We start from the raw sequence: 20,886 nt of genomic DNA, 5'->3' as shown, positions 1-20,886 counted from the left end.
GGGGCAGCCACTTTTACCATGGAAACATACATATAAAAACCTTGTGTTACCGGGCAGCTCTTGTCTTCCTTGGCTATCCTGCCAGAAGATACACGTCTCGTGTGTGGCTCTCATGGTCCTGCCGGTCTACCCCTGTCTGTGCGGGTTGCCGCGCTGATTGGGAGGCGCATATAGGACCATGGGGACGACTGGTCCAGCACCAGATCGTTGCAACTCACGCCCCATTCCTGCACTCCCGTATCTCTGATCGACAACCTGTGTGTACCGACCTTCGCCTGTTCTCCGACCAACCCCATAAGCCTGACTCCTTTGACACTTCTGCGTGCTTTGATCGTTCTCCCGTGTACCGACTCCTGCCTGCCCGCTGACCTGCTCTCTACGCCCGACGTACTGACTACCGCACCTGACTGTCTGCCCGATCCCCGACCTTGGAGTAACAAAAGTTTTTCCCGAATTACCTCTGCGTCTCCCGACTCCTGCATTTGGGTCCTACCTCCGTTTCGATGGGTCGTGACATTGGCAGATACCTAGATAAGACCCGGACATCTGTATTGCACATTCCTTTGTAATAAATCCATTTGCTTTTAACTTTTTCTAATCATTAGTCATCCCTCCCTCGATCAGCGAACACGCGTAGAGTCCAAACTCGCAAATCCCTACAATAAGGTGGTCACGCATACAGAAATGTTGTTTCGGCAGATCCTACCTGCGTTCCGCTTCCTTGGTGGGAAGGTTTGGTGCATTTCCACCACTTTGTGTTGTGATCTGGGGTTCCTTGACTGAGGCAGTATCTTCAGCAAGGTGAGAGAATGAGAGAGCCAAAGGGGCTCAGGGCTTTAATAAACAGGAAAAGGGTCTGGCCCAGAGAATACAAAGGAAGATAGACCACATCTCTTAGTATTACTTGTCTATCCTAGGATTATTTTGCGGTTTCAAACCAGTGCCATGGTTAATCTATGCAATGTTGTTTCAACCTTATTTGTAACTTATAACATTTACTGTTTGTGTAACATTTCTGTGTTTCTTATATACATAAACTTATTCTGTGACAGTTTTAACCAGCAGACATGTAAATTTGGTGAAAAACACTCACTTGTGACATTAGTGTACTGGTAAACACAGGGAACGTTCATGCAAAGTTCTTAAAATATATCAAAAGACTTAAATTTGGTGAAGACTGTCACTAGTGACTTCGCAGTGAGTGTCACTTGTGCTCCATCAATTGTCTGAGAAGGGTTGGCCGTTCCTCACATGCACTTTTTTTTTTTCAAAAGAACATAGTTCTTTGCTGAATTTTTATTGTTTTTTTTTTTTGTTAAAAAGATGGCGAATATCAGTTACATTGTTGTCAACAATTGAACAGACACCCTTGAAAAGTGGGTTTCTCAAATTCTTGGTCATCAAGTCAGTGGGGAAGTGACTGTTAAGTAATTTAGCATCCAGGAGATGAAACAGCTTTTTTGTGTCTTTATCTAAGAATTGGACCAGCCCCCCTTAGATGTCATCTGTACACAGAACGGATAAGGAGACAGGTATGCGCAACAATCAGAAATATGGGGTCAGCAGGTTTGTCCATACAATACTGATCCACCATCTTAGCTCTCAGCACTTTATATAACAATGGTAAGACACGTAACTTTGTAAACTATTTTGCAATATATTATGATATTAGACGTGCTGTCACATGTCATAATACTTGTAGGCTACCAATGACACTATATTATGAACGAATAAAAGATAAATCTCATTTTAAGTTAATAGCTTGCATCTCACTCTTATTTGAACGCTCTATGACTTTCGGTGATATATGAATTATATACATTCATCCATCCATTTTCTGAGCCACTTATCCTCACGAAGGTCGCAGGAGTGCTGGACCCAATCCCAGCTGTCATCAGGCAGGAAACAGGGTCCACGCTGAAGTGGTTGCCACCCGGTCGCAGAGCACATGGAGACAGAAAACAGTCGTACTCACAATCACACCTAGGGACATTTTAGAGTGTCCAATTAATGCCCACTTTTTGGGATGTTGGAGGAAATCTGCATGCCCAAACAAAACCCATGCAGGCACAGGGAGAACATGCAAACTCCACACAGGCGGGGCTGGAATTTGAACTCTGGTCCTCAGAACTGTGAGGCCAACGCTTTACAACTCTGAGGAACGATCTGAGTGTTTATGTTAAAAAGGATGTCGTTTTCATTGTTAAAGAAACTACTGCAGTTATGTCTCATTAAGTAAGACATAAGCTGTAGTGGTACACACACATGACTTTGGAGCAGGCAGCATGGGATCGATTACCACTCATTGGTGTTTATATGTGCCCGTGATTGACTTCTGACCAGTTCAAGGTGTAGTCCGCTCTTTCCCCGAAGGTAGCTGGGACTCCACCATTTCCGCAACCCTTGTGAGAATGAGCAGCTTGGGTAATGGTTGGATCGAAAAATAAGTTATTTTGAAATTTCTCATCATATGACACAAAGTGGGAAGCACAATGGTGTGACTGGTTAGGGCATATGGCACAGAGTTTTGAGGACCAGGGTTCGAATCCTGGCCCCATCTGTGTGGAGTTTGCGTCTTCTCGCCGTGCCTGCGTGGGGTTTCTCTGGGCACACTGGTTTCCTCCCACATCCCCAAAACATTCCTTGATTGACCCCTCCGTACAGGGCACTTAACCACGCCTCCTGAAGACAAACAATTAGCAAAAATATCGGCGCAGCACGAAAAGAATAGAGCGAAACTGTCCGATTTACCGGCAGATTTCTCACTCGCATTCTTAGCTAACAGTGAAATATCATTGAAAAGCAGACAGCAGGGCTTCAAGTATTTCAGCGAGGGGTATTTCAATGGTATTTACATGGATATCGACGGAGAAACCATTGACATTAGCTCGAGATCTTTCCAGAGTCAGAGGAAGACTGAGAAGCCACATAATATAATATATTGTAACCCAAAGACGAATTCGTCATTGACAGTTTCCTATTTTCGTGTTACATATCACACTTGTGTGCAGAATCTGTATATGTATCTGTATAGCCGTTTGTGAACCACCGTATGAAGGAAAAGAAGCCGAGGCTTGATTTACAAGTTGTTTCTCTCGTTTTCTTTGTTTAACGTCACGCGCTCCCCTCAATAATTATTCTTGAATTAGTGCCGAACCTACGCAAGTCCCAACCGAGTACGACAATCACTACTTTAGTGTCCTCAAACATCCTTCCTTCAGTCTTGGTGTCTCGGTGCACGTCGAAGGTTTTTAGGACTGCTAGTCCGGTTTAGCTTAGCTAATTAGCCGCGAACAATGGGACACGTTTGTGCCGTCAGATCATCGCAAAATATCGCTCAACACAGATCAAGTGTGTCAATCATTCACACGTAGCTATATTATGCAAGCGAAGAACTGCTAATTCATTTATATGAGACATGTATTGAAAATCAAATATAGGGCTTACCTTCGTGCAAACATATCTGTTCCGGTTGATGGATTCAGTTGATCATGCGGTCTTCCTCAAAGTTTTATCTATCAAAGACATTTTTCGTACTCGGTCTTCTGTTCCGGTTGATTTTAGATAGATTCAGTTGATGATGCGGTCTTACGCAAAGTTTGATCCATCAAAGACATTTTTCGTACTGGGTCTTCGGTTTTGGAAAGGGTACGAATCGAACTCCACCAACTAGCCTTTCAGGATACCTGTCGTCACTATTATAAAGTCCGTGACTACACCTCTTAACCATATCTATTGTTAAAGAACCCAAATACGCGATAAAACGCCAACAGAAGGTATACTGGACCATCCAGCCAGCGTTGTCTGAGATTTGAGTCCAAGATTATGCAGATCTCTGGTCTCTGATTGGTCAGTGACGCGGATTGCGCAAGATCCACGGAGGGGTCACTTGGAGACTCTAAATTGCCCTCAAGTGTCTGCGACACTCGTGAGGATAAGCAGCTCAGATGGATGGACGGATGGAATCAATACTTATGGTTAAAAAATGTGAAGACCGGTAATTCAATACCTGCCAAAGTCAATAATTGAACCTTTTCAAAATACGATGGGTGTTTATAAATTGTACGTTGATGTCAAGCACAAAATGGGAACGGGGGAGCGATTTGGAGATGGCCAAGTGCATTTGAATGCAGCATCGGAGGTGGGCGGGGCTGTGGAAGCACCCAGAGCACGTTTGGCTAGCTAGCAAGCGCCAGTGCTACTTGGCGGTCAGTCACCAATCGTCATGTCGGGAAAAAGCTTTCGAGTGAGCGACGGGGACTGGATATGTCCTGATAAAAAGTAGGTTGTCGTGTGATATAAAATTGACTGTACTTTATTGAAATAATCTGTCTGGTTTTTCTCTTTATGGCCGATTATATGTTGAAGTAGCCGCAGGTCAACTTTGTTTAGCTTACCAGGCCTTGCATTGTTAGCCACGAAGTGGACCTCTTCATTCTTATTATTTCTCCAAGAAGCTGAAGAAAAACAACTATCAAAGCCGGGCCTCGAATAATAGTGAGGCTTTAATGGTCTTAATTTTCGGAGTTTTTGTTTGCTGGCTGACATGCAAGCTAGCGAGACGGCTAATTTTAGCTGCTTTCTGTGAGTCTCTGTTAACGATTGTGGGTGGTGTTTATTTTCTCTTTTTCTCGGCGTGGAGAATGACAAAGTGTCATGCGAGTTTTAGATTCGTTTCTAAGGTCTCAAGTAGCAGACAGCTGCAGTGCTTATTGCTTTTCTCTCTTGCATATTAGTAAACGTGTCGGGGTGCTGCATCAAGTCAAATATTTTCTGTGCACGTTTCAGCTGGATGTAGTCTCTGCTTACTGATGTATTGAATGTTTTTTTTTTTTTTACTAGGTGTGGAAATGTGAACTTTGCAAGGAGAACAAGTTGTAATCGATGCGGGAGAGGTGAGTCTCATGTTATTCTAAGGATGTAATTCTGAGTGTTTTGTAGGCACCAATTTTACATTCCACAAATTAAACTGCACACCACCACACAGCCCCACAAAATCAGTTCGTGTGTGACTTTACTCACATATTTACTTAGTCTAAAATTTGGCCTGTTTAATTGAAACCAGCTATTATTCTGTATGAATGGCAACAGGTGGCTCCACGGGTTAATTGTACCGTCTGCCACCTGGTGGAAGAGCTTTTCATGGTTCTGCCTGTCACTAAACATCATCTATCCATCAATTTTCTTTGCCGCTTATCCTCACGAGGGTCGCAGGGAGCGCTGGAGGTGTCAACAGGCAGGAGGCGGGGTACACCCTGAACTGGTTGCCAGCCAATCGCAGGGCACATCAAGACAAACAGCCGCTCTCACAATCACCCCTCGGGGCAATTTAGAGTGTCCAATTAATTTTACATGTTTTTGGGATGTGGGAGGAAACCGGAGTGCCTGAAGAAAACCCACTCGGGCACGTGGAGAACATGCAAACTCCACACAGGAGGGATCGAACCCAAGACCTCAGAACTGTGTGGCCACCGCTTTACCAGCTGATCCACTTTTCCGCAATTAAACATGCATGCACAAATACATTTGTAGTTACTATTTTTTTTTTTTTTTTGCGGACCAGAGAAAACCACAGAGGCCAAGATGATGAAAGCAGGAGGGACAGAAATTGGGAAAACTCTGGCTGAGAAGAGTAGAGGACTTTTCAGTGCTAATGATTGGCAATGTAAAACGTAAGTGTCAGTTGTAGCTGCCTTCCTATATAATTCTGGATTTGATCTCCACGCTGATTGTACTTTCTCTCATGCCCTTGAAGATGCGGAAACGTTAACTGGGCACGGCGATCGGAGTGCAACATGTGTAATACTCCCAAATATGCCAAGCTGGAAGAGAGAACGGGTAATTTTGGGGGGAAAAAAAGTCAACATTCCTGTATGCCTTCATTTATGCAATGTGATCTCTCATCCATGTCTCTGATACAATTTCAGGTTATGGTGGCGGCTTTAATGAAAGGGAAGACGTGGAATACATTGAGCGAGAGGAATCTGATGGTGAATATGATGAGGTGCGCCCTTCCAAAGTGCTTTTTTTTTTTTTTTTTTTTGGTTGGGGGATGACTGCGCATTGTCACTGTTCAATGACAATCACCTCACATTACCATTTATTAGGAACAATAAGAAGCTCCTTGTTCAAGTGGTGAAATATTTACTGTATGTACGCATGCGTCTACATGAACAAGGACATGTTTGTAAATGATGAAATATAAATGCACATGATGAAAAAATGCCATGGTGCTGTAGGGCAGAAAGAATGAAAGGAAAAAAGAATAATAATTACTGTCGAATAGAAGTAGAAGAAGCAAGGCTGTCTATTTGCCTGTCTCTTTTACTTTTACTAATTGTCTTTTTTTATATATATATATATATTTTGGTGAAAGACTCGAGGTGCGTTACTTCTGAATCGGCTATTTTTTTTGTTTCTTTCACGTTACTGAAATAGTCACAAATATTGAACAAGTTAAACATTTTATTATTAGCCCTAAACGTTTTCCAATGATTTCGGGAATAAAGAGTCACAATTAACTCATGCCAAAATTGAAATCCAATAATTGGGCCTTTCCTGTCTTATATCACAAGGGAGGAAAAATTAATCTCTGCTCCCTGCACATATGTCAGGCTTTAAGATCACCATGTCAGAAAAGTGTTGCTTTGATAGGTTCCATTCAAATCTGTGTGATTTATAATTAATGAAAAAAAAAATTCCTGCATGTGCTTGGTTAATTAAAACTTTGAAAGTGGTTGGCGCTCCTCTTCAGCATGTTGTCACTGCTCATCAAAAGACAGTGTAGGTGGTCAGTGTTATAACACGATGCTTGTTTAAACTTGGCATTCATTAAAACTTGTTTTAATTGGTTGTTGATACACTGTTAGCAGAGCATGAGGAAGAACATTACCCTGTTCTGCTGTTATCTGACAGTGTTGATCTGATATAGGAGCATGTTCAGGATGTAATAATTTTTGTTTTTTTTTTTCCTGTTATCTGATTTATGTCACAGTTTGGGAGGAAAAAGAAAAAGTATCGTGGTAAGAGCAGTAGCAAGACTTCTTCCTCAAAAGGAAGTGAAAAGAAAGAAGTAGCGAAAAAAGCTCAGCCACCCCCACCGCAGGACGACGACGAAGAGGATGACGACGATGAAGATGGTGACCTGTCAAAATACAAACTGGATGTAAGCACACTGGCTGCAGCATGACATTGAAACACTTGCATAATTCAGAATGAGCAAAGATGGTTAATTAGCGTTTTGTTTGCGTCAATATGTTAGCGGAGCTGTGGTGCGCTGGCTTTTGAAGGCATTTAATGCAATCTTGGGGAAGGTGTGTGAACATCACGAAACTCTTGCGGTTTAGGATGAAGACGAAGATGATGAAGACGGCGACCTCTCCAAGTACAACCTAGACGCCAGCGATGAGGAAAAGGAGCAAGATAAGAAAAGGGGCAGCCGCTCGGGCTCGTCCCGTTCCCGCTCGTCCTCGCGCTCATCCAGCTCCAGCTCTCGGTCGAGGTCCAGGTAAACGGGTACAGGTCAAGGGTAACTCCGGGCAAAATGTCAGTATCAGCTCTCAACTTTCCTTCTGATTAACTGATCTCCATGCTTTCCATGATGCTGTCTCGTATTTTGTCATTTATTGTCTTGGTTCAGTCCCTCTCCTACTTGGCCGTAAAGAGTAAACCAAATGAACCCTTCCCTCAGAAGCCATTCGCAAGCTGCCATTCATCTGCTAGAACAACAGATGGAGCAGTCAGCCTTAGTTTTGAGCCAGCCATTGGAGGTAGTCCAATGTGAAGGCTGAATGGCGTCCATACATATGAAAGAGACCTGCCAAAATTAAACGCTGCTTTTTCGACTTGACATGTAACCTATGGTGAATATTTATGAGCCATCCATAAAGAGGTTAAGATCTGTTTTTTTTGGTTTTGATCATTACACGAGGAATGAGTACAATTGTAATTAGCAAGTTTTACTACAAATAATCAGTGGAATTGCACTTATCTGCAGGGGAAGCAATTTTGGAATCAGCACGCCAATTTTAGTTTTAACCAGCATAAAGGGTTTTTTTTTTTTTTTTTTTTTCCAAATTGTTTCCCAATGTGTATCAGATTGTTAATTCCACTTTTAAAAAAAATATTGGAGAGTTTTTGTTTGTTTTTGTCTTTCAGATCCGGTTCTAGGAGCTCCTCTAGTTCCCGATCCGGATCTCGCTCGAGGTCCCGCTCCAGGTGAATGAGGTGACATGCGCTCTCTCCCCGCAGAGAGTGTTTGTTTGGGCCCCAAGGCCCAGTGTAATTACCTAGATCCCATTGATTTAAGACTACATTTGGGATCAATACAATCACTGCAAATCAATTTTATTGAAGGACAGAAAATGTAAATAGTTTCAGGTACACAATTGACCCCATTAGTAGTTTTTGCAATCCGGCCCCGGTTGGAAATTGTCCCGTTTGACCCCAAAATAAACAGATCAGTACCTTTTTAAAGCTCAAGCTTGTACTCTGAGGCATCATCCTGGTGCTGGTCTTTCCCAGACTCGACTGATCTTAGTGCTTGGTTTATCCTTCCAAAAGATCCAGCTCCAGGTCTGGAAAGGGATCCTCACCCCGGAAGAGGTCCGCCTCCCCGTCCTCCTCGCCCGAGGGGGGACAGAAGCGCAGTCGCTCCAGGTCATCATCTGCAGGGAGAAAACGGAAGCGCTCTAGATCCCGTTCGTCCGAAAGGTTTGGGTTTAAAGTGGAATACCACAGTGGCACTCACTAATAGCCGTTTATCGCCTCGCTCACGACTTTGTCGTGTTGGTTTTCATGCTCTCACCTTGACAAGTACGCTGAGCTGGATGTTGATGACCTGCGATGCTAACGTAGCTTCCCTTCCCATCATATTGTGTGCTTTCAGGCGCAGCAACCACTCCTCCGGATCCTCCCATTCTGGCTCCAGTTCTAAAAAGAAATAACCTAAATTTTAATGCCTCGGTGAAATGAATCCAGTGCATGTTACCATGAGAGGAACATCCACATCCATACAGTATGCTGTTCGCCACCTCCATACCCACACGAACGACATAGTAGCAACTCTCCTAAGATGTCAACACCTTCCCTCCCCAACTTGTGCCACATGTCCACCTATATACATACATACTGTATATTATAGGTGAACATTCAACATAAATGTTTGGTCCCTATTTTGGGATCACGTTGGCGGCATAATCTTTGGGGAGCTGTAGAATTTCCCTCAGGACATGGCATCCTCTTAAGTATAAAAAGAATCAGTCTAGGGGAAAGTACATGTAGGATCGAATACTGGTTGTTCACTTTACTTTTAAGGTAAGTATTGCCAAGCTTTTGTTATTCGCGAACAGTACACATTTCATTCAAAATAGGTTTGGATGTTTTCATCTGTAAAAACACCACATTATGATTTGATTGAGAAATTCCCAATTAGTGTTACAAGACTTAAAAGTACATCATGACAATGCTTTCTATATAAACAATTCTACCTGTGGAAATAAAGTCTTGTCAACTGCAAACCTTGTCAATTCTGTGAACATTTGAAGCATACAAATTTTTATACCCTCGCGCTATATTTGCTATTTTTGCTTTTGATTAAAATGCAGCATGTTTAAATAATTCAGCTTGTAACCAAAAAGCTAAAATAGCTTTTGAGTTTTAACACTATTAGCTTTGATATTAGCAGCCGGATTAATCTCCTGTCTGAGTCCGTTTTCAGCATGAGAGTGAACTGTTTTGATCAACTATCTTGAGCTGGACACCTTTTGGATGATTTTAAAGAAGTACATTTTCGAATTAATGGTCCTGTGTGTCAAATTGTTGACAACCAACGTGCACATTTTACGGCAAAAATGCATTGAGCGTAAGCTATATATTGAATGCTATTGAACCTCGTGGATTTCAGGATTCTTAAGACGTGAATTCTGTATGTTTTCAAGATTGGGTGCTGCAAATAGTTTTTAAAAAAGAAAAAAACGTATACAAATACTGTACATGTATAGCTTGCAGGCAGGCAGCACACGGAAACCTGACCAGTTTATAGATTGTAAATATGTATAAATACATGTGCACGCATCACAATAACAAGGCAAATGGTGATTTGAGCTCCAGGTTGTTGGAATATTATAATGTGCCTCTTGGAATAGATTTGCCTATCTCAATATCTCTGTGTTAACTTTTGAACGTTGAAGGCATCGTAAGCAATTCAACAGATAAATGTCAGATTTCTGTTATGGTGGGAGGCCCTGGAAGTACCACAGTAATATAAGTCTTTCCGAAAATGCAATTGTCATTCATGTTTCAGTGAGATCTGAAACCACATCATTGGTCTCATTTAACAACTTTTCTGGAGCATATCTCAGAAGGTCACGAAAGAACAAAAACACCAACCAAAAAAAAAGCCATTCAATCATACCTTTCTACCGTTTGATTTAGTAGGTGTCCAAATGTGTGGCGTATGGCGTAAACTAAAAGTAACAATTTTATCCATCGGAGGTCGCCTTGACAATTTACTTGACAGTCAAAAATAGGTTGTTCGGGATTTGACACCTGATAGTAAAAGACAGAGTTAAGGCTAAAAGATGCCATGTTTCAGGAGCAATAAAATGGTCCGTGCTATGAAAAAAAATTTCAACAGCATTTTAAAAAGGCTTTGTAACATTTTTTTTTCCTATGGGCTGCCACAATTTGTACTTATTTATGTAAACATCTACAAGGCCGAGCGACATCCGACGTTTCTGGAAAGTTCCAACTTGGTGTTATGAGTCACTTGAGATCAGCGTTTAACAATTCATAATTGTGCAAATTTAAAATCATTCATATGCTCTTAGGTTTTACAAAATAACGTATGCAGGCCGATGGTGATCTGTCAGTGGCAAGTGAAACTGAAAACGATTCATGATATTGTTGCAATTGCACTCAACGTTGTTCAGAATTTCGTGATCTCTTATTTTTGGCCACCCGGATAAGGCAGATTCCAAATTAATTTGGAAAATGTATTTATCGCTTTATGGGCCACGAATGTAGTGTTCGGCCCCATTTGCGCTTCAGTGAAATTGGGCTGAAAGTGGCTCTCGAGCTGCGACGGATGCGCCACGCCTGCTAGTCCCGCCTCCGGTGCGTAAAAAGGACCGGCGGCCACTTTTACGCACGGAGCTGCTCGGCTCAGTGTGGACCTCGGAAGAGATGGTGCACGGACATCCCCCTTTTGTGATCCTTCTCAGCTTGTTAGCCCGTCCGAAAGGATGACTTCGGACATGTGTGACTTTCTCGAGGGCTCGCAAAGCACAGCAGGAGGCATGCTGACGACCAATGTTTCCAAGTCGGCGGGGGAAGAAAACGCCACCGGGGCCGACTCCGGTTGCAGTTACGTGTCGGTCGTCTTCCCCATCACCATGATGGCCACGGGCATGGTGGGCAACTCTCTGGCGCTCATCCTGGTCTACACCTCCTACAGGAAGAAGGAGAACCGAAGGAAAAAGTCCTTCTTGCTCTGCATCGGGTCTTTGGCGTTGACGGACCTTTTCGGGCAACTCCTGACGAGTCCGATCGTGATCTCGGTTTATCGGGCCGACTTGCGATGGGAGCGCATCGACTCGTCGGGCAATCTGTGCGCCTTCTTCGGCGTGTGCATGACCACCTTCGGCCTGTGCGCGCTCTTAATGGCCAGCGCCATGGCCGTCGAGAGAGCCACGGCCATCACCAACCCGCACTGGTACTCCAACCACATGAAGACCAGCGTGACCAAGCAGACTTTGGTGGTCATCTGGTGCCTGGTGTTGCTCTTCGCCCTCTTGCCCGTCGCGGGGGTGGGCAAGTACACCCGCCAGTGGCCCGGCACCTGGTGCTTCATCAGCACCGGGGACAGAGAAGTGCCCGGCAACATCTTTTTCTCCTTCACTTTTGCCATACTGGGGATATTCTCGCTGCTCGTCACGGTGTCCTGCAACGTGGTCACCATCCGCGGCCTGATCCTTCGCTGTAAGACCAAGTCGGGCACGTCTCAGGCCTCCAAGCACTGGGAAAGACTAACCACGGAGACCGTCATTCAACTCATGGGGATTATGTGCGTCCTGCTTGTGTGCTGGTCTCCTCTGCTGGTATGTTGTTCTCACTACTCCCGTGGCAGTATACTGGTCAATGCTAACCACCTTCAGTGGGTATCAAAGGTCTACACACCCCACTTCAAATGGCTCCTTTCTGTGGTACACAAAATGAGGCAATACTAAATCATTTCAGAACTTTTTTTTTCAAACACGAATTTGACCTGTAATGAAACAGCTCAATTTTTAAAAAAATCAAATCTTTGCAAGCGGGTGTTGGGGACATTGGAATTCTTCCTTTCCTTCCTCCTTGGTATCTTATGTCTCTTGAGAAGGGAAATGAAAAATTGTGACAAAAACATTATTAATGTGCCCGAGTTGCAGGGGTGGGTGAACAGTGTTAGGTTAAAAAAAAAAAGCTTCTGCAGAAAAGTTGCTGCCATAGATAGATAAACGAATGTAGAAGGTTGTTTGTCATCTCTTGTAGCACATGAATCGGCCTCATTACAGGGATTGGGAATCACATAATTGCTCCACTATTAATAGTCTAAAACAGTTCAATTAATAGTTAGTTATTTCACCATGAGAAAATTGGGGCATTAAAACAATAACTTGAAGTCCATGGTTGTTGAGAGCCACTCAGTGTCCCAACAGGCAGCCTCCTCTTGGTTCATCCAGTTATTTTTTCAGTTTTAGAGAGGGACACAACACTCCAAATGAATGCTCATCATTGAGAGTAACTGCTCGATAGAATGCTGCGTCACTATGATAGTCAACATTGGGGTTTTCAAGAATTTCAACCAAGGATAGCTTATTCAGGCTAAACAGGAGGTGTCCAAAAACTGACCCTTGAGGGACCCCATAGGACATTGCCATGCACGTGCAAACTCCACACAGAAATATCAGAGATGGAACCCTGAACCTCAGAACCTGGAGGCAGAAGGGCTTACCATTAGACCACCATGCTGCTAAAAAAAAAATAAATAGTAGTAATTATCTAAAAAAATCATACATCCCCCCAAATTTGAAAGTGAATGTTTAAAGACAGAATTGGCAATTAAAAATGCCATATCCTTAGATATCATGCAACTATGCCTCCTAATGGTTGTGAGTATTTGCGGAATGACAGCAACGCAATCTCATTCGACGCACTATTGCAACTTTGTGACTAAAGTGACTCAATTCCATTTGTTTACCCTCAGCCACCCCATGTAGCCAATATTTGCTTCATGCCAGTATAAGTAGAAAAAAAATGATCACCACATATTTTTGCAGCATGTCTCTTTGTTTACTTGCTTTTTTTACAAATTGTTTCTATCTGGAGCGGAAATTTCATGGTACTTTCCAGAATGTGGCAAAATGTAAACATTCTACCTCAGCCTATCATAGGAAAAGTTTCCACATCATATTTCCTACTCGCACAAGTGGGCCAAAACGATCCCGACTCCAACTTCATTGAGATCTTGAAATTATGGCAGTGTAAAATATTACATAAACCAGAGTTATTGATTTTACTAGATCTTTCCATATCTCTTGAGGTACATATAGGGTATTTCCTACTCCCACACACATCCTCGGTACTTTAATTAATGAATTATTGCTGAGTTTCCTCAACCATTTTGTGTGCAAGCTATTGATTTAGACTGCAACCCTGACTTCCTCATTGCTTGCTTCAATCCAATTTAAGCCCGAGGAACGTTTAACTTTAGTTCACCAATTAAACGACAGGGAAGTCACATGACCACACACTCTTCTACTTGGCTTCGGCACGGTGGCAGAAGTGGAAAGCGTTCAATCCCAGTCGGCCGAGCCCCATGGGTGCAGGACAGGCCACCAGGCGCTTGCATTCGAGCCACACCTCCAGGTTCAATCCCAACTCTCCCTGCGTGGAGTTTGCATGTTCTCCCTGTGCCTGCGTGGGTTTTCTCCGGGCACTCCGGTTTGCTCCCACATCCCAAAACCATGCAATACTAATTGGACACCCCAAATTGCCCCTAGGTGTGATTGTGAGTGCGGCTGTTTGTCTTGGTGTGCCCTGCGATGGGCTGGCAACCAGTTCAGGATGAAAACTGCCTCTTCCCTGTGGGATAGGCTTCAGCACTCCTGCGACCCTTGTGAGGATAGGCAGCTGAAAATGAATGAAAATGGATGGATGGATGCATCTCTTGAGATCAGTGCTCATCTTGCTCAGACACACTCAAACACACACAGAGCAATAGCAGGATATGCACGTTTACATTTTTCATTGATGCTCATGTGAGTTCATTCAAGTTACTCACCATTTACTCAGTCCTTGAGTGTTTTTCTTTCATTCTGTACTTTTTACTCTTAAGTAATTTTAGGGAGGACTACTTTTCCCTTTTACTTGAGTCACACTATTGGCAAGTAGCAGTAACCCCTACTTGAGTACAATATTCGGCGATCCTACCCAACTGTGGATATTGGCAACTTCAAAATAAAAATCTAATGGTGTAAAAATCGAATACAGTGACTAAATTTAAAGTTCTGCAGTATATATCCAATCTTTAAAAGTATTTTGTTGTGAACTTGTGACATCCTTTCTTTTCATGATCTCATCTTGTGAGTGTTGCGTCAACTAAAAAGCGCAATAAAAATGCATCACAACAAGAAAGTGTTCATTTTCACACATATGAATGCATTCCCGTTATCATCCATAAAAAAAGTGATGCACTGTTTATTTACTCCTGGTGCCGTGACGTATAAAAAGCTGTGACATCCTCTTCTTCTTGTGTAATTTGCAAACAATTCAACAGGCAGAAATGGACCCGCATGCATATTTGCAGTCGTGTGTCTCTGGAGATGCTTCATGTCCTTTCAGCAGCACACTCACAAGAGCAGACATCACAATGCTCTGTTTGATCCTACACTCCTTTTTTTAAAATAAATAAATAAATGGATAAATAAAGCTGTCCATTTCTGTATCTCAAATTAGAAGTCTAATAGGCAATTATTGCACTCTGCTGCATGTACCTTTGAAGGTGCTGCAGATGTTCTTATATATTCCCAGGTAAAATGACAAGATTATTGCATGGACTTTTTCGTAGTGTATCTCTCCTGTGTTTTTTCCTATTGCGCGGGGTTGAGCAGATGAATGGTGACCCCCTCCGACCCCTCCCACTGAAACACTGCCCTGCTATCCATTACGGGCCAATCCACTTAGCTGAGTTCTGTTTCAGGGGTCTGCTCCGTGTGTTATGAGGACATGCATTGCCAGTCACGCATGTATTTGTCCGACCAAGGAGCGACCAAGGACGCTTTTTTTTTTAAAAGAACTTGTCTGTGGTATTAATGTTAGTAAACTGGGGTCCTTGTTCTGCGACAGCTGCCCATTTGTCGGGGTCACGTCATGGTTAGGATCTTGGTGCAGCATTTGTACTTTTGTTCATGTTCATAGTCTTGCCTCCTGCCAACTGGGATTTTTCTTGCTGATGCCATTAAGATTAGTTCCAGGGTCTTTCGTCATCAAACTCCATTTTATTCCCCTTGAGCTCCAGGATTCGACATTTTGCTTCTTACACCAAAAGTTCATTTCTTCCTCAGGATATTCCCAATGGTTGTATTATATTTCTGTACACTGCGTTTGTCCATTGCCCAGCTCACTTCGCACCCGACCCCTATGGCCCCTCTCACAGGAGGTGAGCTCATGGTACCCTTTCGGGCTGTGCCAGGCTGAGCCCCATGGGTGCAGGCCAGGCTACCGGGCACTCGACTTTGAGCCCCACCGCCATGCCTGGCTCCAGGGGAGGGCCACAGTGACCTGCGTCCGGCCAAGGGAAACCGAGATCCTATTTTTGCACTCATCATCGGGGTTTTGGAGTCGTACTTTGTTTGGTGCCCCACCTAGTACCTTTTTGCCATGAGTGACCCTTCCAGGGGCATCAAGACCCAGACAACTTAGCTCCTAGGATCATCGGGACACACAAACAACCCTCCATAACTGTAAGTTGACGGCTCGAGGAGGGGCACTTCTAAAAATACAAATTGAAATACGTAAAACAAAAGAAAAAACAAAGACAGCGTCCAGGTAAGTTGTATGGTTACCTGGATATCTTAGTGTATAATTAAATTTGGCATTGAGAAATACCAAGTGTTGAAGTATTCAAGGAGCTAAACCTTGTTGGTTCTGTCGGAGTTGATGTGCCATGTTTTGGAGATTCTGAAGTTGTTACCGTGCACAGCAGCTCTCCAGCATCACCGGCAACATTTGCACCAGACACACTGGCACCTTCAATAATATCAGCTTCAAATGCTCGTTCATATTCGTTGTGCATCTGCAGGTTGTTTCTGGAGCCAGCACAATAATTTTCATGCAGACTTTCAACTCAACTCAACAAAGGATGTTTAAAAAAAAAAAAAAAATAATAATAATAATATATATATATATATATATAATTAGTGTTAATTATTTTCTCTTGGGAAGAAAATACAGGTTTTTTTTCATTGTTATTAATATTAACTTGTGAGATGACGTTCTGTAGTGATGGAAACTAAATGAAGCGTCTGTTTCTCTATTCAGGTGCTGATGCTGAGGATGATCTCCACTCAGGTGTCCTCTCATGAATGTAGTCCATCAGAAGGGAGCTCCCATCCCTCCTCCGTGCGAGACGTCCAGTTGGACTGTAACTTCTTCCTGACCGCCATCCGCCTGGCCTCGCTCAACCAGATCCTGGACCCGTGGGTTTACTTGCTCCTCAGAGAGATCCTCCTTCGCAAGTTCTGCCTGGTGGCCAATGCGGTCTCCAACTGCTCCATAGAGGACCAGAAGGAGACCCAAACTGCTCTGGATGCACTTAATAAGCAGAACCAAGAAAGCCTCCAGAAGCCCCAAACTAGCAAAGAAGACTTTTGAACAAGAAAGATTTGCACACGTAAAATGGAAATCCTGCATGTGGAAGTGTATTTTCTTTTCAAAATGTGAATACATTTCATATCAGAGAAGTGTGACTCGAGTCCAAACTGAAGTGATCTCTCTTTTTTCTTCTTCTTTTTTTTTTTGGGTCATCACCTTTTTACATTAAGATAAAAACCATCTCTTGTACAGGAATGTAACTATTTTTGATGACAAAAAGTTGGGGAGTGACAAAGAATGCAAAATTATTTGAAAATGATGACTGTGTGCTAAATACTTTCCAGGCCAAACACTTATAATGCTGCCTAAGGGATATCACTGAATGTAAATAAAATGTAAAAAACTACGTCACCAATGCAAATCACACAATCCGGTGGCTTTATAAGCTTCTGTTAATATTGAATTAAGTGTTCTGTTAATTCATGGTGTGAAGTCCATTTTTAAAGGATCATGAAGTTTGCTCTATGTGCCAAATGCCTAGCATCGCAATTACATGTATTATAGAGACGCGCTCATTTACCAGTTAGGTATTTATTTATTCATGTTATTTATTTTTTTTTTAAAAAATGCCATTTTTAGCTTTCTCGTTGAGGAACATTATAAACAAGATGCCGCAATTGTGCCTTCCCCAGCACAATAGCCAGCAGAAACAGTGCTTGCTGGCCTGTTTTGTGTGTACAGTGCAGTACACGAGCTGTGTGCTGAGCAACCTGTCCCGGTGTAAATTTCTCATTTGTTTCACAAGATGTTTCATAGTTTAATATAATCACCTAATTAAAATGGAACATACGATAGGATGAGGAAACGCGTGTCTGATGAGCTCTACGCGTGACCTCTTGATTTTTCTACGTTAGCATTACAAGAAATTACTGCTCCGTGAAACGGATGCGCCACTAATTTTAAGTGCTGCTTTTAATGAGGAGCATCAATTCCAAGCACATGTTCAGATGTCAACATAAACCTCCACAACTTGTGTGGTTGTGACATTTGACTACGTCCCGTTTTCATGTTGCCTTGACTCAAATGGTTTCCACATGAATCTGAGCCATCTTAATCTAATTTTACTTCCCCTGCACATAGGAGTATAAAAATAATTGTCAAAATGTATCTACAGATTTTGACATGTTTTCTTTATTTTGGGTTAAAAGGGATTTTTATATTAAAAAAACTTATGATTCAATTTTTTTTATATTTTCGTTCATTTTATGAAACTAGTTTTGTTTGTTATTTTTTTATGAAAAACTGTACATTTGTTTTATCAGAAAAAGGAAAAGTAGTTTTAGTTTATCCTTTAAAAAAATATACATATTCCATTTAGAAGAAAAAAAGTTTATTTTTACTTTTAGTTTGAAAAATGACAAAAGTGTAATTTGGTTTTGAAATTAAAATACATTTGATGTATTTTTTCTCTTTCACAAACAGTGGGCATATTATCCATATCAGAAGGAATTGATCAGTTTTTCATTTTATCCATACACAATTTATATTATTTCGGATAAAAATGATGACAATTTAACATCTTTATGTAAGGAAAAACAACAAGCGTGACAGAGTTTCGGAATTGCTGTTTGAATTCAAAAGCAACATTACGCTTTCTTGAATGCTCGATTTTCCAGTGACAGTCAGCTTGAAAAAAAAGAAAAACCTGACATGAATTACATATGTATCTGGCATCACGGTGAACTGAGTAAAAGTATGACATTTTCTCAAAATATCTAGCACTAATGACTTTGCCTTTATGTCACTAAACTCAACTTTAGAGGGAACAATGTTTGGTTTCATTTAACAGTCAAAAATGTTACTCTTGTCCGATGAAATGAGACTTTCAGCAGGGAATCCAAAACCGCAATGCCACCAATTTTCATATGACGCTTGTTTGTCCAAATTCCTGATCGATGCAGGTTTGACCGATAAACACGTTGCCTTTGAATCAGCATTTAAGTGACACACTGAACCTTGCATGTTTGTCTTTGAAATGAAATGCTGGGATCACATTTGTATTCATGCGTTTGACATAGTAAACACATGCATACCGTAGACATATCTGTAAAATATTACATACGTATCAAACATGGCAATTTCATCCAACTGAAATGCAGAGAAATGGGGGGAAAAAACATCAAAGCACTTATGTTGAATTGAACTTTACTGACCTGATTCTTAGATGAGGGCTATTCACACACATGCTGGAACATTGCAAATGTTTTTTTTCTTCCATTTTCAATGTTGTGTTTCATAAGAAAGTATACAGTATTAGGAATGCTGTCACTGAGCAACCTTTGATCATGTCTTTGAAGTCTGCTGAGCACTTTTGAGTCATTTGCAATCGCAATGTAACTTCTTACTTTATGTGGCGCTTCAATGTTGTGAGCCAAATAAAGAAAAGAAACACTTTCAATGTTTGCAATAGGTGTTTATTCTTTATTACATGATATAATCATAGCTAATATAGGTACACTGATCAAAGACCAGGAGCAATTCCTTGCTTGTATGTAAAAGTAGAAAACTCAACGCTCTCTGAAATTGAAAACGTCCGCATTAAAGCACTTGATAAAGGTGGATGATCTCCTTGTTTTTCTGAGAGTTGGTCTTGTAAGTGCGTTCAGCACATAAGCATGTAAGACACAGCACGTGGCCTGTTTAGCATCTCTGACTCATGGCCGAGAGGTTCTTTATTCGAATCTCTCCCTGTGTAGGATTTGTGTGTTTTCCCCACGCTTCTGTAGGTTTCTCCAGGTACTCCCAGCTTCCTCCCACATTGTTGAATAAGTGAGTATGCATGGTTGTTTGTCCATAATGTGCCCTGGTAAACAGTCCAGGGGCTTCACTCGACTCTCCCCCAAAGTTCGTTAGGATAAACTTGGTCTTAGCCGTGACCCTAATAGAAACAAGTGGTATCAAAAGGGATGAATGGATAATAACCCTAACAATTATCATTATAAAGACAGTATTGTACCTTTGTTTATGTAAAGGTTGGATTAATCAATTTAATAAATGCTCAGATTGGGTTGAAATGTGGAAGTGGAGAATAGAAAAGTTAGGAACAATGAATTAAAAGTAAAAAATGGGGCATCCTCACTTTACTTCCTCTGCCATTAGGGTAGTAGCTATACAATGGCCATGCACTGAAAACCTGAGGGGCAGATATATTTATATTGTTACTGACAGAATGCCTGTATGTCAACTGCATATTTGTGAGTGTTGTTTTTTGTTCCTAGATCATTTTACACTTTGGACTATGTGAATCAGTAACTGATGGTATAGTGGTACACTCGCCTGACTTTGGTGCAGGCAGCATTGGCTCAGTTGCCACCCAGTGATGATATCAATGGTTGTCTGTGTTCATATGTGACCAGTTCAGGGTGTAGTCCGCCTCCCGTCCGAAGTCATCTGGGATAGGTTTCAGCCCCCCACCACCCTATGTATAAGTGTATGGTATATATTATACCAGTATAAGTGGTGTTGAAAATGGATGGATGGACAATGTGAGTCCCAGGATGCACGTCTGGAAACTCATCATCACGAAGTACAGATACAGTAATCCTCTGCTCAATGACGCTTGTTGCAGATTTCTATTTAGATCATTTGTACAATATTTTTGTCTTATCCATTACTCTTGCTCACTCTCAATAAATTATGTTTCAGACTGTCATGACACCAATTTTTTTGGATGATATACTTTTCCAAAAATGAGCCAATAAATGGCTCGGATATTATAATAATAGAGCTTCTTCTTCTTTTTCTTTCGGCTTGTCCCGTTATGGGTCGGCACAGCGTGTCATCTTTTTCCATCTAAGCCTATCTTGTGCATCCTCCTCTCTTATACCCACTGTCCTCGTGTCCTCCCTCACAACATCCATTAACATTTTCTTTGGTCTTCCTCTCACTGTTTTGCCTGGCAGCTCCAACCTCAGGACACTTTTACCAAGATACTCACTCTCTTCCCTCTGGACATGTCCAAACCATCGAAGTATG

General features: G+C 42.0%; 2 protein-coding genes across 2 annotated transcripts; both read left to right on the top strand.

Annotated features, from left to right (window-relative positions):
* The first annotated feature begins 4,126 nt into the window (after positions 1-4,126).
* On the top strand, positions 4,127-9,518 carry zranb2 (zinc finger, RAN-binding domain containing 2). The gene is made up of 10 exons (XM_061826122.1): positions 4,127-4,281; positions 4,843-4,895; positions 5,564-5,672; positions 5,756-5,838; positions 5,928-6,004; positions 6,995-7,165; positions 7,347-7,507; positions 8,158-8,217; positions 8,563-8,712; positions 8,888-9,518. Exons 1-10 carry the CDS (start codon positions 4,226-4,228, stop codon positions 8,943-8,945), a joined length of 978 nt encoding a protein of 325 aa, XP_061682106.1. The 5' UTR covers positions 4,127-4,225; the 3' UTR covers positions 8,946-9,518.
* Positions 9,519-11,112: 1,594 nt separating this feature from the next.
* Positions 11,113-19,470, top strand: ptger3 (prostaglandin E receptor 3 (subtype EP3)). Its single transcript, XM_061825037.1, has 2 exons — positions 11,113-12,098; positions 16,579-19,470. The coding sequence occupies exons 1-2, from the start codon at positions 11,244-11,246 to the stop codon at positions 16,909-16,911; spliced, it is 1,188 nt and encodes a 395-aa protein (XP_061681021.1). The 5' UTR covers positions 11,113-11,243; the 3' UTR covers positions 16,912-19,470.
* The last annotated feature ends 1,416 nt before the right edge of the window (positions 19,471-20,886 follow it).

Source organism: Syngnathoides biaculeatus, chromosome 7 (genome assembly GCF_019802595.1).
Source record: "Syngnathoides biaculeatus isolate LvHL_M chromosome 7, ASM1980259v1, whole genome shotgun sequence".
Classification (NCBI taxonomy): domain Eukaryota; kingdom Metazoa; phylum Chordata; class Actinopteri; order Syngnathiformes; family Syngnathidae; genus Syngnathoides; species Syngnathoides biaculeatus.
The sequence above is the reverse complement of the archived record's forward strand: the minus strand, read 5'-3'. Positions and strand labels throughout refer to the sequence as shown.

Coding starts and splice junctions, on each gene's coding strand:
- zranb2 (XM_061826122.1), top strand. CDS start 4,226: ATGTCGGGAAAAAGCTTTCGAGTGAGCGACGGGGACTGGATATGTCCT. Junction 4,282..4,842: donor TGGATATGTCCTGATAAAAA/GTAGGTTGTCGT, acceptor TTTTTTTACTAG/GTGTGGAAATGTGAACTTTG. Junction 8,218..8,562: donor CGCTCGAGGTCCCGCTCCAG/GTGAATGAGGTG, acceptor TCCTTCCAAAAG/ATCCAGCTCCAGGTCTGGAA.
- ptger3 (XM_061825037.1), top strand. CDS start 11,244: ATGACTTCGGACATGTGTGACTTTCTCGAGGGCTCGCAAAGCACAGCA. Junction 12,099..16,578: donor TGTGCTGGTCTCCTCTGCTG/GTATGTTGTTCT, acceptor TTCTCTATTCAG/GTGCTGATGCTGAGGATGAT.